This window comes from Neoarius graeffei, chromosome 5 (assembly GCF_027579695.1).
Source record: "Neoarius graeffei isolate fNeoGra1 chromosome 5, fNeoGra1.pri, whole genome shotgun sequence".
NCBI lineage: Eukaryota > Metazoa > Chordata > Actinopteri > Siluriformes > Ariidae > Neoarius > Neoarius graeffei.
The window spans coordinates 59,900,905-59,915,386 of record NC_083573.1 but is presented as its reverse complement, the minus strand read 5'-3'; the positions used below and the strand labels follow the sequence as shown (position 1 = coordinate 59,915,386).

The following is a 14,482-nucleotide window of genomic DNA, read 5'->3' as shown; positions in this document are numbered from 1 at the left end:
TCATCAAGTTGTTCCACATGTATGTCAATAAAGTTTTATTTTCGAAACGTGAATTTCCCGGCAGTTTTGTAACGCATGCGCTTGCCTCACTGGTTGCTTTCCGAATTCTTCTCTACTCCCTGTATAAGTGCACTGCGTACCGTTTAAAGTAATGGCTTGTGCGCCCTATCTAGTGTTCTTGTCTGACCGATAGGGCTCCAAGTGTAACACCGCCTCGGTGAATATTGAGCGCGCGGGGAATACAGGCACTGAGCGCAGCACGGAAATACAGGGCTGTTATTTGTGTGTGTGGAGGCTGGCCGTTCATTTCTTTCTCATAGTGTGAAGAAATTCTTGTTCATTGTGATAAAATGTGGAACCAAGGTATGCGGCTTTAATAACTTTAATACACGTAGCTTTCTTCCCGCAGCTTGTGGGCCACCGGCTAACAGCGCGCTCGAGCTCCCTGTCCCACCACACTGTGACTTGTTTACTGAACTTAATGCACTGCTGCTAGTGTAACTGCTACAAAGACTTTAACTCATTTTCCTTCACTAGTTACAGCTGTAGAGATTGAGGCGGACTTGTCATTATATGCTGAATATAACCTTAGAAACAGTCTAGCTTTATTTTGAATAGTTATCATTCTGTTCTCTTGAGCATTAGCAGTTGCTTCTAGTGTTCAATACATTAAAATCTAATCCAGCTACAGAAGGCTGATTTCACCAATAGAAGACTATAACAGGTCTAGCTGTTGAGGGTTCAGTGCCCATAACCCGTATTGTCAGTCTTTCAGGTGAAATACTAGCTAATCCTCTGGAAGGCGCCAGATGATGACGTAATCAACCAGCATGTTGATTGAGTTGTCATGGTGCTTTACATGCCAAAGCATTTATCATTAAGACAAATAAGAGTTGTATCAAGATAGAAGGAAGTTGATTATAACAGATCCTAAGAAACAAGTAGTCTTGGTTGTGGTACCACGAAATCGTCTTTATCACATATACATGACAGCGGAGTTCTTTTCTTCACACATCCTAACTTGTTAGGAAGCTGAGGTCAGATATGATCCAGTGCCCCTGGAGCAGAGCGAGTTAAAGGAATACTCCGGAATGAAATGCTTTTAAGGGCTATTTTCGCATGATTGGGAGTGCATACGTTGAGTTGGTAGCACAATCACGTCAATCAGTTGTGTTTTGAGAAAGTTGATTTTTTTTTGTGTGATTTAAACCGAAAGCGCTAACACGGCAGTGCGAGGGGCATGTTATTTCGCCGATACAAAACGCTGTTTTTAAAACCATTGCCAAGGTCCAAACAACATTACAGTTCAGTGGAAGTGAGTACAGGGTTCCTACACACAAACCGAAGCGTCCCTGGCTCTGTAAGTGTACGGACAGATCGTCTAGAAGACTGAATACAAACCATGTCCCTTCCCGAAAGTAGTTGTTCTTCAGGGGACAGTCCGTAAAAGTCGAGTGCCGAGTGCAGAGCTAAATCCTCTGGAAATGCACAATTTCGTAGCATCACATGACCTCCCATTCAATTTTCCAACCCGCTTGGACTATAATGTTGTTGCATGCAGTTTCCTTTTAATTTCGAACTAAACACTAGACTGAGTTTCCATAAAATGCTAGGAAATTGTGCATTCCCAGAGGATTTAGCTCGGCACTCGACTTTTACGGACTGTTCCCTGAAGATGGCGTCTGGAGAACAACTACTTTCGGGAAGGGACATGTTTTGTATTCAGTCTTCTAGACGATCTGTCCGTACACTTGGGGTGTTTTAACACCTGGTCCCCTTTAAAGGAACCAGACTCAGTCCTCTTTAAGTGGACCAAAAAGTGGACCAACAGAAAAAGAACTCAGTTCTTTTTGTGTTCACACTGTGAATTTATTACAAAGAGGACTGGGTTCTCTTTCTGGTCCAGTTAAGCTTTGATGGGGCCTCAGTCCTCTTTCTGTTCACACCAGGTCCTCTAGAGCCCTCAGACCCCCAGTGCACGGAATTCTGGGTAATTTTCTCTTGAATCAAAATGTCTGCTGCCATGCTTGCCCTGCTGTATTCTTTGATCAAAATAGTGCGGATTACGGAAAATAAATGTATTATATTTTATATATATATATATATATATATATATATATATATATATATATATATATAATGTGTGTGTGTGTGTGTAATAATATATTTATATATGTTATATATTTATAATAGTTATATTATTGTGGCCGACTCATCAGTCAGTAAGTTCAGAGAACTGTAAAGCGGCTGTGGTAAGTTCCAAAAGGAAGTTGAGTTTCCCTGCTACAGTCACGTGACCAACTACGGCAAACGAAGAAGGTTAAACTACAGTGAAAACGGCGAAGTGAACCCGGTGCGCTTTTTGTTCACAATGCGCAGATTAGGTGAACCGTACCGTTGATTTTTAGCGACCCGTACTGAGACCACCTCCTGAGGTGGTCTCAGTTCGGTTCGCTTTAAAGGGGTCTGGGTACGGTTGGAGTGTTCACATATGCGCAAAAAATGCTGAGTCATCGATCTGAGTTCGGTTAGATGGCTGAAAGGGACCAAGTGTGAAAACACCCTTACAGAGCCAGGGACACTTTGGTTTGTGTGTAGGAACCCTGTACTCACTTCCACTGAACTGTAATGTTGTTTGGACCTTGGCAGTGGTTTTAAAAACAGCGTTTTGTATCGGCGAAATGACATGCCCCTCGCGCTGCCGTGTTAGCGCTTTCGGTTTAAATCACAAAAACCAACTTTCTCAAAACACAACCGATTGACGTGATTGTGCTACCAACTCAACGTATGCACTCCCAATCATGCGAAAATAGCCCTAAAAAGCATTTCACTCCGGAGTATTCCTTAAGGGCTTTCCTCAAAGACTCAACAGTGGCAGCTTGGTGGTGCTGGGGATTGAACCTCAGACCTTCTGTGTCAAGTTTCCCAAAATCATTGCAGCACAAAGATCATCATTAAATGGTAGCGCAAGCAGCACAACGAACGCTCTCTCCGAGTTAAGATCCTCTTTGCTTTAAGAGGCTTTTAGGAAACCCACCCCTGATCAGTAACCCAGAGCCTTAACCTTTGAGCCACTGCTGCCTGTATTTAAAAAAAATACTGCAGTAGTAGTAAATACTTGTATTATAGACATGAAGGAAATGTTATGGATGGAAAAAAACCCTATCTTTTTATTACTTCAGTTTAATGGGATGAGAAGGGACAAGCAGTGGTGATGATTTGAAGATAGGTCTGGTGCAACTTAATGCAGCTCAGTCACGCTTTACATGCTGGTGGTAAGTTGACTGAACCGGCTCTCACAACTTGTAGAAACAGCAGCTTTGATATGAGCTGGAGAGCCATGTCAGGTGCTGCACTGAACGCCAACATCTGCTCAGAAAGTCACTAGACGTGATTTTTGAATAAAGTTACTAAAGAGAGCTAAAAATTCAACTAAGATGTCAAAGTCATGAGTAAGTATAATCATTGGCCCGAGAACAAACCTGATTAAGTGACTCACTGTGGTCCAATGAGCGAATCTTTGTGCACCTAATAATTTTAAAATATTTTGGAGGAAATATGTGTTTTCTCCTCTTGTCTCAGGGTCATACGGAGAGGCCAGCATGGGTGGTGGATACACTCAGTCACCAGGGGGCTTTGGCTCACCTGCTGCCTCCCAGGGAGGAGAGAAAAAAGGGGTCAGTCTTTATTTTTTTTTAAACTGATTTATTTTTGTTTGTTTTTAGTTAAAGCATAGACCAAGTATTTCCATTTCAAATGTGCATGCATCATGTGTTCCTTTAATGACTTGTCACATCCATAAAATTATTATTATTTTTATTTTTGTAGAGGACACGGGCACAGCAGATAGTCCCCTGCACAGTGTCACAGCTCATGTCTGCATCCCAGGCAGAGGATGTCTTCAGAGTAGGCGAAGTGGAAATTGCACAAGTGAGTTTCATTTCTCATTTTTGGCACTCTTATTAAAGTAATATGACATGAAGTGTTTCTCACATGACATGTTGCACTAAACATTTTCAACATTTTTTTAGCCTGAGTGACGCAATGGGTTTTTTTTGTGTGTTTCCTAGGTTACTATTGTTGGAATAATCAGAAGCACAGATAAATCTATGACAAACATTCAGTACAAAGTGGATGACATGACTGCGGCCCCCATGGACGTGAAGCAGTGGGTAGATACAGAGGTAGGGCCAAAGCAATGTGCTTCCCCACTGGTGTGTCAGATGTCAATACATTAGAAAAATAAACAGTGTTATATTATTGCAGTAAATGTATATCATTACTAGTGGCAACAGAGAACCAGAGATATTCTCCACCACATGCGAGTTCACCACTATAACCTGTCAGCTATCCAGAGTTCAATAGAGCATTTATTTCACATGTGAAACCCAAGCAGTGTTTGTTCGCATTTTTTTTTTTAAATGGCCAACATTTAAGAGTGATCAGAATCAGAATCACTTTTATTGCCAGGTATGTGAACACACACGAGGAATTTGACTCCGGTTTCACTTAGCTCTCTTAGTACAAACAGATAAAAAGCATAGACCAAAACAAAAAGCTATGCACATGTAGACGGGTAAATATATATATGTGTGTGTGTGTATATTATATATTTATTTATATATATATATATATATATATATATATATATATATATATATATATATAAAATTATTGTGTATGTATATGTATATATATTTTAATCTTTTGGTGCAAATGGAGCATAGTGCAAGGATGACAGTAAATATAAATATACAGTATGCACAGAATGACGGTATGAGTGTGCAGATATTTCACAGTTGATCTTACTGATATTTGAGTCCGGTTTTAGCTGTTCATCACAGAAACAGCCTGAGGGGGGAAAAAAACTGTTCTTGTGTCTGGTTGTTTTTGCGTACAGTGATCTGTAGCGTCTCCCAGAGGGGAGAAGTTTAAACAATTTGTGATCAGGGTGTGATGGGTCTGCAGAGATGTTACCTGCCCGTTTCCTGACTCTGGACAGGTACAGGTCTTGGATGGAGGGCAGGCTGACACCAATAATTTTCTCTGCAGACCTTATTGTCCGCTGCAGTCTGTTCTTGTCCTGCTTGGTGACCGATCCAAACCAAACAGTGATGGAAGAGCAGAGAACAGACTGAATGATGGCAGAGTAGAATTGTCAGCAGCTCCTTAGATAGGTTGAGCTTCCTGAGCTGGCGCAGAAAGTACAACCTCTGCTGGGCCTTTTTGATGATGGTGATGGTGTTGGTCTCCCACTTCAGGTCCCGGGAGATTGTGGAGCCCAGAAACCTGAAGGTTTCAACAGTAGTCACAGTGTTAATGGTGATGGGCGGCAGGGTGGGGGGGCTCCTCCTAAAGTCCACTGTCATTTCCACAGTTTTGAGTGTGTTCAGCTCCAGATTGTTCTGACCGCACCAACAGACCAGCCGTTCAACCTCCCGTCTGTATGCAGACTCGTCACCGTCTCGGATGAGGCTGATGACCGTTGTGTCGTCTGCAAATTTCAGGAGTTTAACAAACAGGTCTCTTAAGGTACAGTCGTTGGTGTAAAAGGAGAATAGCAGTGGGGAGAGCACACACCCCTGGGGGGCGCCAGTGCTGATAGTCTGGGTGCTGGATGTGATGCTCCCCAGCCTCACCTGCTGCTTCTTGTCAGTCAGGAAGTTTGTAATCCACTGACAGGTGGAGGAGAGCACAGTGAGCTGGGTGAGCTTGGTGTGGAGGATGTCTGGAACGATGGTGTTGAACGCTGAACTGAAGTCCACGAACAGGATCCTGGCGTATGTCCCAGCAGAGTCAAGGTGTTGCAGGATGTAGTGCAGTCCCATATTGATTGTATCATCCGCTGACCTGTTTGCCCGGTAGGCAAACTGCAGGGGGTCCAGTAGGGGGTCTGTGATATCCTTCAGGTGTGACAACACCAGTCTCTTGAAGGACTTCATGACTACAGATGTGAGGGCAACAGGCCTGTAGTCATTCAGTCCTGTGATGGTGGTTTTCTTGGGAACCGGGATTATTGTGGAGCGTTTGAAGCATGAGGGGACTTCACACAGCTCCAGGGATCTATTGAAGATCTGGGTGAAGATGGGGGCCAGCTGATCAGCACAGACCTTCCGACAGGAGGGTGACACTATTACCCCTTTTCCACCAAATCAGTTCCAGGGCTGGTTCGGGGCCAGTGCTGGTGCTGGTTCACAACTCGTTCAACTTGCGAGCCAGCTGAGAACCAGTTTGCTTTTCCATAGCTCACGGTGCTAAGTGGAGCCACGTCATTACGTCGCTGTATACGTCAGTTATGTCGCTACGTTTACATAAACCTTGGCGCGAATATCAAAGCAAAAACAACACGGAAGAAGCAGCAACAACAACAATAATAATAATAATGGATGACTTCGCGTTTGTACAGCTGCTGTTTCTCGCCGCTTAAAAATGGCGATCTTTCGCGGTCTTGTTATTGTTGGTCTTAACAACTCCCCCCCGCTGACGTAAGCGGTTCTTTCCTCTGGCCCAGCAGAGAGTTGGTGCTAGCCTGGAACCGTTTTTTCTGGCCCCAGAGCCAGTTCTTTGTCAGTGGAAACAGAAAACCCGGTTCCAAACTAAGCTCTGACCCCGAACCAGCCCTGGAACTGCTTTGGTGGAAAAGGGGCAACTGTCTGGGCCGGGTGCCTTTCTGATCTTCTGTCTGCGAAAAAGCTGACAAGCATCCTCTTCACAGATCTTGAGTGCTGGTGTGGGGTCAGAGGCGAGAGGAGGCAGAATAGCAGGGGGTGGAAATGGGTCTTTAATGTGTGAGGGGGGGAGAGGTGTGAATGTGTCAAATCTGCAGTAGAACACATTCAACTTGTCAGCCAGTGGATGGTTCATTGCAGTGTTGGGGGATGGTCTCCTGTAGTTTATGTTCTTCAGGCCTGTCCACTTTGACGCCGGATCGTTGGCTGAAAGGCTGTTTTTGATCCTTTCGGCGTAGCTCCTCTTAGCTGCTTTCACCTCTTTCGTCACTGACTACGTTTACATGCACGTCCAAATCGAGCTGCTGTTGGTAATCAAGCAAAGGGTCCCAGCAGGGGTGCCAGAGAAATCCAATCCTACATGCACAAGTGAAATCGGGCTATTGTGCAAGGTGCATTGTGCACCCGAGCCACACGTGGCGCTACACGCCCCATCGTGTTGGTACACTTCCGGTTGTCGTCATGAAGAAGAGCTATAGTGTTGCCAGATACTGCTGACGTTTTCCAGCCCAAAACATGTTCAAATCCGCTAAAATGCACTTACAACCCCCAATCTGGCAACACTAGCAGTTCCGTGCTCAAGCTGTTAGGCTTGCTCTAACAGACTATGGCTACAAACTGTCCGGCGCAGACCACTGTTTTGTAAGACAACTTATTTTGCACAATAATATTTTTCTAAAGTCCATTTTTTGCTTACAAAAAATATATATATATTTTTTTGCTTACAATTTAACTTGTGTCTTAATAAACACACAAAAAGTTCAATTGTTTTGTTTTTATTGACATTCTTCAGATGTTGGACATATATATATACACACACACGCACACACAAATACAATGACTTGTTTATGTACACAATTCACAGCTATGCAACAGCTGTATAGATGTATTTGGTGATACAGTAAGTGAGCTAAATTTTAACAGTGCAAACAATGCCACAAAAAGAAAAGATTCATGCCATTGTCATGATTCGTTGTCATGCCGACCGAGGCTGTTGTGTTTCCCGCTTGTGGTCTCGTCACTCGTCACTTCCGGAAGTAGCTCGACAACTAGCTCGATAGGGTATACATGCACAAAGTAGCTCGGCAGAAATCGCATAAACTAGGTCGTGTAGCTCGATTCCGAGAAATCAAGTTCGGTTCAATTTCAGCCGAATTAAGGTGTATACATGGCATTTTGAACTTCGATTTCAGTCGAGCAACGGCAGAAATTCGATTCTCTCTATGTGCATGTAAACGTAGTGACTGTGTTTCTGGCCTGTTTGTACAGGACTCTGTCCCCACTTCTGTAGGCCTCCTCCTTGGCCTGGCAAAGCTGCCTGAGTTTTGCAGTGAACCAGGGTTGTTTGTTGTTGTATGTGTGGAAAGTTTTGGTGGGCACACACATCCTCACAAAAACTGATGTAAGATGTGATGTGATGGCTTAATGACTTGTTTAGATCAGCAATGTTTCTATTTTAATGATCTGGTGGACAGAGACTGATTTAACATTGTAAAGCGTTTTGCTCAGTCAGCAAATTTCGAGTTTTTTCCATTACCACTCCATTAGGCGACTCATTTTAGATTTTTCAGATCACGGAGATATATATATATATTTGTGTGTGTGTGTGAGTTTGCATGTTCTCCCCGTGTCCGCGTGGGTTTCCTCCGGGTGCTCCGGTTTCCCCCACAGTCCAAAGACATGCAGGTTAGGTTAACTGGTGACTCTAAATTGACTGTAGGTGTGAATGTGAGTGTGAATGGTTGTCTGTGTCAGCCCTGTGATGACCTGGCGACTTGTCCAGGGTGTACCCCACCTCTCGCCCGTAGTCAGATGGGATAGACACTAGCTTGCCCGTGACCTTGCACAAGATAAGCGGTTATGAATAATGGATGGATGGATGATTTCTTTGAAGGACTGTTTCAGACTTGGATTCATAGGCCTAGATTTTTATTTCCCATTGTACTATTTTAAGACTTTACTTTTTTTATTAATTTAAGTATGAGTTGATTTCTTTTAAGTATGGACTTAAATGTGTGTATATTAAGGCTGGGCAATATAGCTGAAGGTTGAATTTAACCGATGTATTTTGATTTTAAATACCATACTTTTTTATCAATAATTTCCTCATTATCTGTGGTGTTTCCCAACACAAAGACTTTACTTGGGCAGGCCGACTAGGAATATTAATGGCCACTCACAGTATACAGGGATGGGAATTTTCCGTGGATCCGCGGAATTCCGCGGATTTTATCAACCCAGGGGTCATTTTTGTGAATCGTCTAAATCCGAGGAGAAAATATTTAGGGGGGGTTAGGTATGTGTTGACCCGGTCAACCATCGGGAACAAGGCTCTGTTTACATCAGCAGTTCAGAACGTACACTGTATTTGATTGGCCGTTGAGAGAGAAATATCGTGATTTGACCAATGGTAAACAAGCATAGATAGGAAAGGCCAAAATGTCACATGTAAGCTTCGTTCTGATTGGTTCTTCGCATTTCGCTTTCTTACTCATTCAACATGGCGCTCCACGAGGCCGGAGATTGAGGATGTAACAACGAATAAGAGCTTCAAAATGGTGAAAATTATCACAAAAGAAAACGAATCGCTTATTCAGGTGATAAAGACGTGAAGAATAAATTCCGTTGGGACTGGTTAGAGAGAACTGTAACTTTGAAGATAAAAATCGGCAAAACCACTGAAGACGTAGTTGAGAAATTGTCCGATTTCATTGGAAAATGTGACGCTCCCGGCAAAGCCCAATGTATCTACTGCAATGACATTATTAATTATGGCTCTCGCGGGTGCATTGCTTTGATTGAACATGCTTCAAAAGGGAAGAAAGGGAGCTGAGAGAACTGTTCAACAGGGAAATTGTGTTTCTGTTGAGACAAGTTCACTGCAAAAGAGGTAACTGCATTCTTTAATAAAGTAACTGAAACATTTACAGGATTATGTCAAATATTCTGTCTTTATGTGTTTAATTTATATTCATCATTCCTTTCATTCTAGCATGAAGTTAAAAATTCTTTTTAGCTGAGCATTATTGAGACTATTTTTGTTTATTAGTGTCTAAAACTCAAGCTTCTTTGGACTGAAAATATTATTCAACTGAGCAATCTGAGACCATTTCTAGTGGTTTAAAATGTATAAAACTCATTAGCTTCCGGGGGCCTTCGGCCCCCTGGACCCCCGACCAGGTTCTGCCCTGGACCTGGCTGGGGGCCGATGGCCCCCAGACCCCCGATTAAATTTTCAGCTGAAAATACAATTTCTCATTCTCATCCCTGAGTATATCTGGCGACTCATTTTAACAGTTAAAGCAGATACGCAGAGCCTTTATTTTTAAATAAATTTCTGAGTGGATAGTATCTCCTTGAATCTTGTATGCTGCATAAATGGGAATAAAAAAAAAATTGAGAGTTAAAATCGACTGCAAAGTTGGCGTTCGAGCTGAGCCAGCCAGCCCTGAGTGCGTGACGTCACAGCAGGAACTGGTTTTAAGGCCGAGGCCTTTAACAGCTATAGACCAAAGTCATATAACTAAAAATTTATGGTGAAAGTAAGAAATACCGTTACCGACTTGCTCAAGTAAGACTGATTTGACTTCACTGATTGTGGGTTGACTCTTATTAAACAGGATAGGTGTTATAACTTATGCAGCATGCATGCATTTTCACTGATAAAACGTAAAAGGCTAATTAAATAATCAGATGTACTGAGACAATCACATTCTGAAGCAAATTAAATAATCTTATACCAGTAACTTAAACACACAATACAAGTTGCATCTCATCTCATTATCTGTAGCCGCTTTATCCTGTTCTACAGGGTCGCAGGAAAGCTGGAGCCTATCCCATCTGACTACGGGTGAGAAGCGGGGTACACCCTGGACAAGTCGCCAGGTCATCACAGGGCTGACACATAGACACAGACAACCATTCACACTCACATTCACACCTACGGTCAATTTAGAGTCACCAGTTAACCTAACCTGCATGTCTTTGGACTGTGGGGGAAACCGGAGCACCCGGAGGAAACCCACGCGGACACGGGGAGAACATGCAAACTCCACACAGAAAGGCCCTCGCCGGCCACGGGGCTCGAACCTGGACTTTCTTGCTGTGAGGCGACAGCGCTAACAACTACACCACCGTGTCACCCCACAAGTTACATGTATTAATCTAAATTCAGGTAAACAACGTGTTGTTTTTTTTTTTATCCAAATGAGAGTCGGAGCTTACCCCTCTGCGTTCTTGCTTCTTGAAGGCTGATCTTGTGGCTGATTGTTTTTGAAACAATCTGATTTTCAGTTCTCCGTTCATTCACTTCTTCCATGTAAGGGAGAGATGGCAGCAATATTCAGTTTAGAAATAAGACGGCATGCTACACTCATTCACTTTTCTTCATACTGTGTAGTCCGCCATTACTGCTCTGCTCAGGCAATTACTAAAACCCGGGACGGAACGGGATGTCACCGGTTTTAGCAACAACTGCAGGGACGTCACTGCCCGAGCGGTATGTCGCGTCCCGTTCCGTCCTGGGTTTTAGCAACAACCTCACTCCGGGAGAACTGGTGCAACTGAACTTACTTTCCTTTTAAAATAAATAAATAAAATGAATATTTTCGTTTTCTTTTTCTTTAATTGTTGGTACTGCACCCTCTTTCAATACGGGCTTATAGCCAACACTCCTCAATAGATCAGAGGTTTCGTATGAGTCTTCAATAAAATGTGCAGAGGAGAGACCACTTCATAGGCACTAGGCCTATCGCGATATTTGATATATCAACTTATCGTACGGTAAATGAAAATGAAGTCGGTTGTTTTTTTTGTTTTTTTTTTTACCGGGATTTTGGCATTTACGTGTACATCTACATAGGGAAGTTGCCAGAGTATTAGCTTGACCCATTGACTGAATAAAACACGTGCTCTGTCAGAGGCAGGGCCTCTCAGCATGTAACAGTTATCCAGCCAGGGTATCCACTGAATGGGGGAAAAGACAACAACACGTTACTCCGTTGTACAGACCATAGGCGTAGAATTGGGCATGGACGGTATGGACATGTCCCTACCAATATCAAATGATGGCTGCTATGTCCCTACCAATATTTCTGATTGAAGAAAAAAAAAATCACGTTCCGCGCACGGTACACAAATGGTTACTGTAGGTTTCCACTGGGCGAAACCATGCAAAATTCACTCATGAATATTCACTCTGGGGGCGTGGTCGTGAAAACAGCAAGCAGTTAAGGCCTCTGCATGCTCTTGCGACAAGGCTTTCGCAGATAGCTTTTCACAGACAATTGTAATTTATCGTTGAGCGGGGAGTAATAGGCGTGCGCGATGTTATTCACTGCCACAATGCAAGGGGGCGCGAAGTCGCGAAATCGCTAGGAGTAGTTGGTGGGTGTGGTTAGTGGAGTGTTTATCCTCCGGTTACTTATAATGACTAGAACTGGAGTCGTATAGATGTACGTACTCCCTCGATCAACCGCTCTTTGTGCTGCTCCATCTTCGCTCGTGTTTTTAAAAATGGCGGTCGTGAAAACAAACCAAACCGGGAAAGTAGGGAAGCGGAAGTGCATGTACAGCGGATGTAGAGTGGACCAATCAGAGCCCTCTTGTCTGCGACGCTGTCTGCGAGGCTTCTGAGGTGGTCACAATTTTTGGGAGGTGCGCGCAGAGCGTCTGCGAAGGTAGGGGGGCTACGCAGACACTGTCTGCGATGCTATCTGTGAGGACTGGGTTGTCAGCATAAATTGGCCTTTAGGCTACCATGTCAATTAGCAAGTGCGATTGCAGTGCAGTGACCGGCTGCTAGCTAGCAAGCTAGCAAACTGTCCTTGAGGAATGTAACGTTAGATTAGGTTGTAAAATGAATCGGTTAACAATAGTTCGTATTCAGTGTGTAAAAACGACAACATACGAATATGACTGTTTTCTAAGTTTGTGTGGCATGTAAATAACAATCCGACTTGATACCGACAACAACTGGAGTTCATTAAGGTCACAAAGACATTATTAAATCATATCAAATTGTGCTAATGTTGGCTAATATTGCACCGAGTCTTGCTTGTGAAGTGCCTGCGAACTTTAGCAGCCCGCTAACCCTTAATCTGAAGTGCTTCAGTTAAGACCTGCAGAGCCCTGACCAAGTTCGTGTAACATGTCCCATGTAAACAACAACCCGATAGCGATGTGGACATTGTTGGTGGCCCAGACACCTTTTAATGAAATAAAACATTTTCACGTAATAAGCATAACAGCCTCCACCTTCTTGATCAGAAATTTTTGGTTCCTCCCACCTCTCTTGAAAATGTCACATATCGAGTACATACATCCGCTGAACTGATTGGTTTTCGAGGGGGTTCATTTGAAAGCGGTGGCTAAAATCTTTTCTCTGTAGAACCCTGTCCCTCCATCCCCTCCCCTCTCCGCTCTGGGCTCAAGAAGACAACAAAAGGGCAATAATATAACAACCAATCAGAATTCAGATGCATTGTGTTTCCAAGTAAAATTGTCACCTTTCATCGTGTCAAAGTTCTAGAGCCCTCGTCCTGTTTTACCGTTAAGGCCAATTTATGCTGACAACCCAGTCCTCGCGGACGGTGTCGCAGATAGCATCTGCGTAGCCCCCCCACCTTTGCAGACGCTCTGCGCGCACCTCCCAAAAATTGTGACCACCGCAGAAGCCTCGCAGACAGCGTCGCAGACAAGAGGGCTCTGATTGGTCCACTCTACATCTGCTGTACACGCACTTCCACTTCCCTACTTTCCCGGTTTGTTTTGTTTTCACGACCGGAATTTTTAAAAACACGAGCGAAGATGGAGCAGCATGAAGAGCGGTTGATTGAGGAAGTACGTACATCTATACGACTCCAGTTCTAGTCATTATAAAAAAAAAATTCTAGTCATTATAAGTAACCGGAGGATAAACACTCCACTAACCACACCCACCAACTACTCCTAGCGACTTCGCGCCCCCTTGCGTTGTGCCGGTGAATAACATCGCGCACGACTATTACTCCCCGCTCAACAATAAATTACAACTGTCTGCGAAAAGCTATCTGCGAAAGCCTTGTCGCAAGAGCATGCAGAGGCCTTTAGATCAATCACATATCAGCTTAAACTAGCATTCTAAAACTAGTTAAAGATCACACAGAAGAGAGCCTACTCCCCCTGCCAGTGTTTAAGGCTCCGTATGTGTTTTACTTCCATTTATGAGGGGAAAAGAACATACTCCCTCCCGACAATGTGTTATTCGCTTGTAAAACACATTCGCAAATTGGTAGATTGAGTTAATCATCACATGCAAGATTTGCAATTAATCAAATGAATTGCTTATTATTATTATTATTCATGAATTACTACAGTTATGAACTTCAAATTTTAAAAGTCTGGACTTTGGAGAGATGATGAATCTCTTTTGGTGGAACACAACGGAGCAAAATATTGTGACCCTCTAATGTTGACCTGAAGTTGGCACCACTGTGGGTTGGAGTTGGGTTTATGTCCTCACCAATGTTAATACCAAACCTACGCCCTTGCCTACATGTTATCTCGTTCTAACTGTTGTTACTTTTATCCAAATGACAGCTGGCAATACGTTGTTACTTTGCACTTTTTGTTTATCTGTGTACTAATCTTTGAGAAACTGGATTGGCAGAATGTTGCATGTGAAGAAAAGAATGTCTTTTTATTACCCTGTGCCAAGTTAATATTTACTTAATTGCAATTTTCAAGAGCCATAGATTGTATTTTATTTATTGTTT

The 14,482-nt window shown here is 43.2% G+C and overlaps 1 protein-coding gene across 2 annotated transcripts in view; it reads left to right on the top strand.

The window, feature by feature from the left end:
• Positions 1–207: 207 nt before the first annotated feature.
• Positions 208–14,482, top strand: part of rpa2 (replication protein A2) — a 48,815-nt gene continuing 34,540 nt past the window's right edge. The window contains exons 1-4 of one of the 2 annotated variants that reach the window (XM_060922156.1): positions 208–363; positions 3,583–3,677; positions 3,829–3,930; positions 4,071–4,184. In XM_060922156.1, coding sequence (XP_060778139.1) covers positions 351–363; positions 3,583–3,677; positions 3,829–3,930; positions 4,071–4,184 — 324 coding nt within the window. In that variant the 5' untranslated portion in view covers positions 208–350. Of the gene's footprint in view, positions 364–1,679; positions 1,991–3,582; positions 3,678–3,828; positions 3,931–4,070; positions 4,185–14,482 lie in introns of those variants that run through there. The other variant, XM_060922157.1, reaches the window with a different exon arrangement.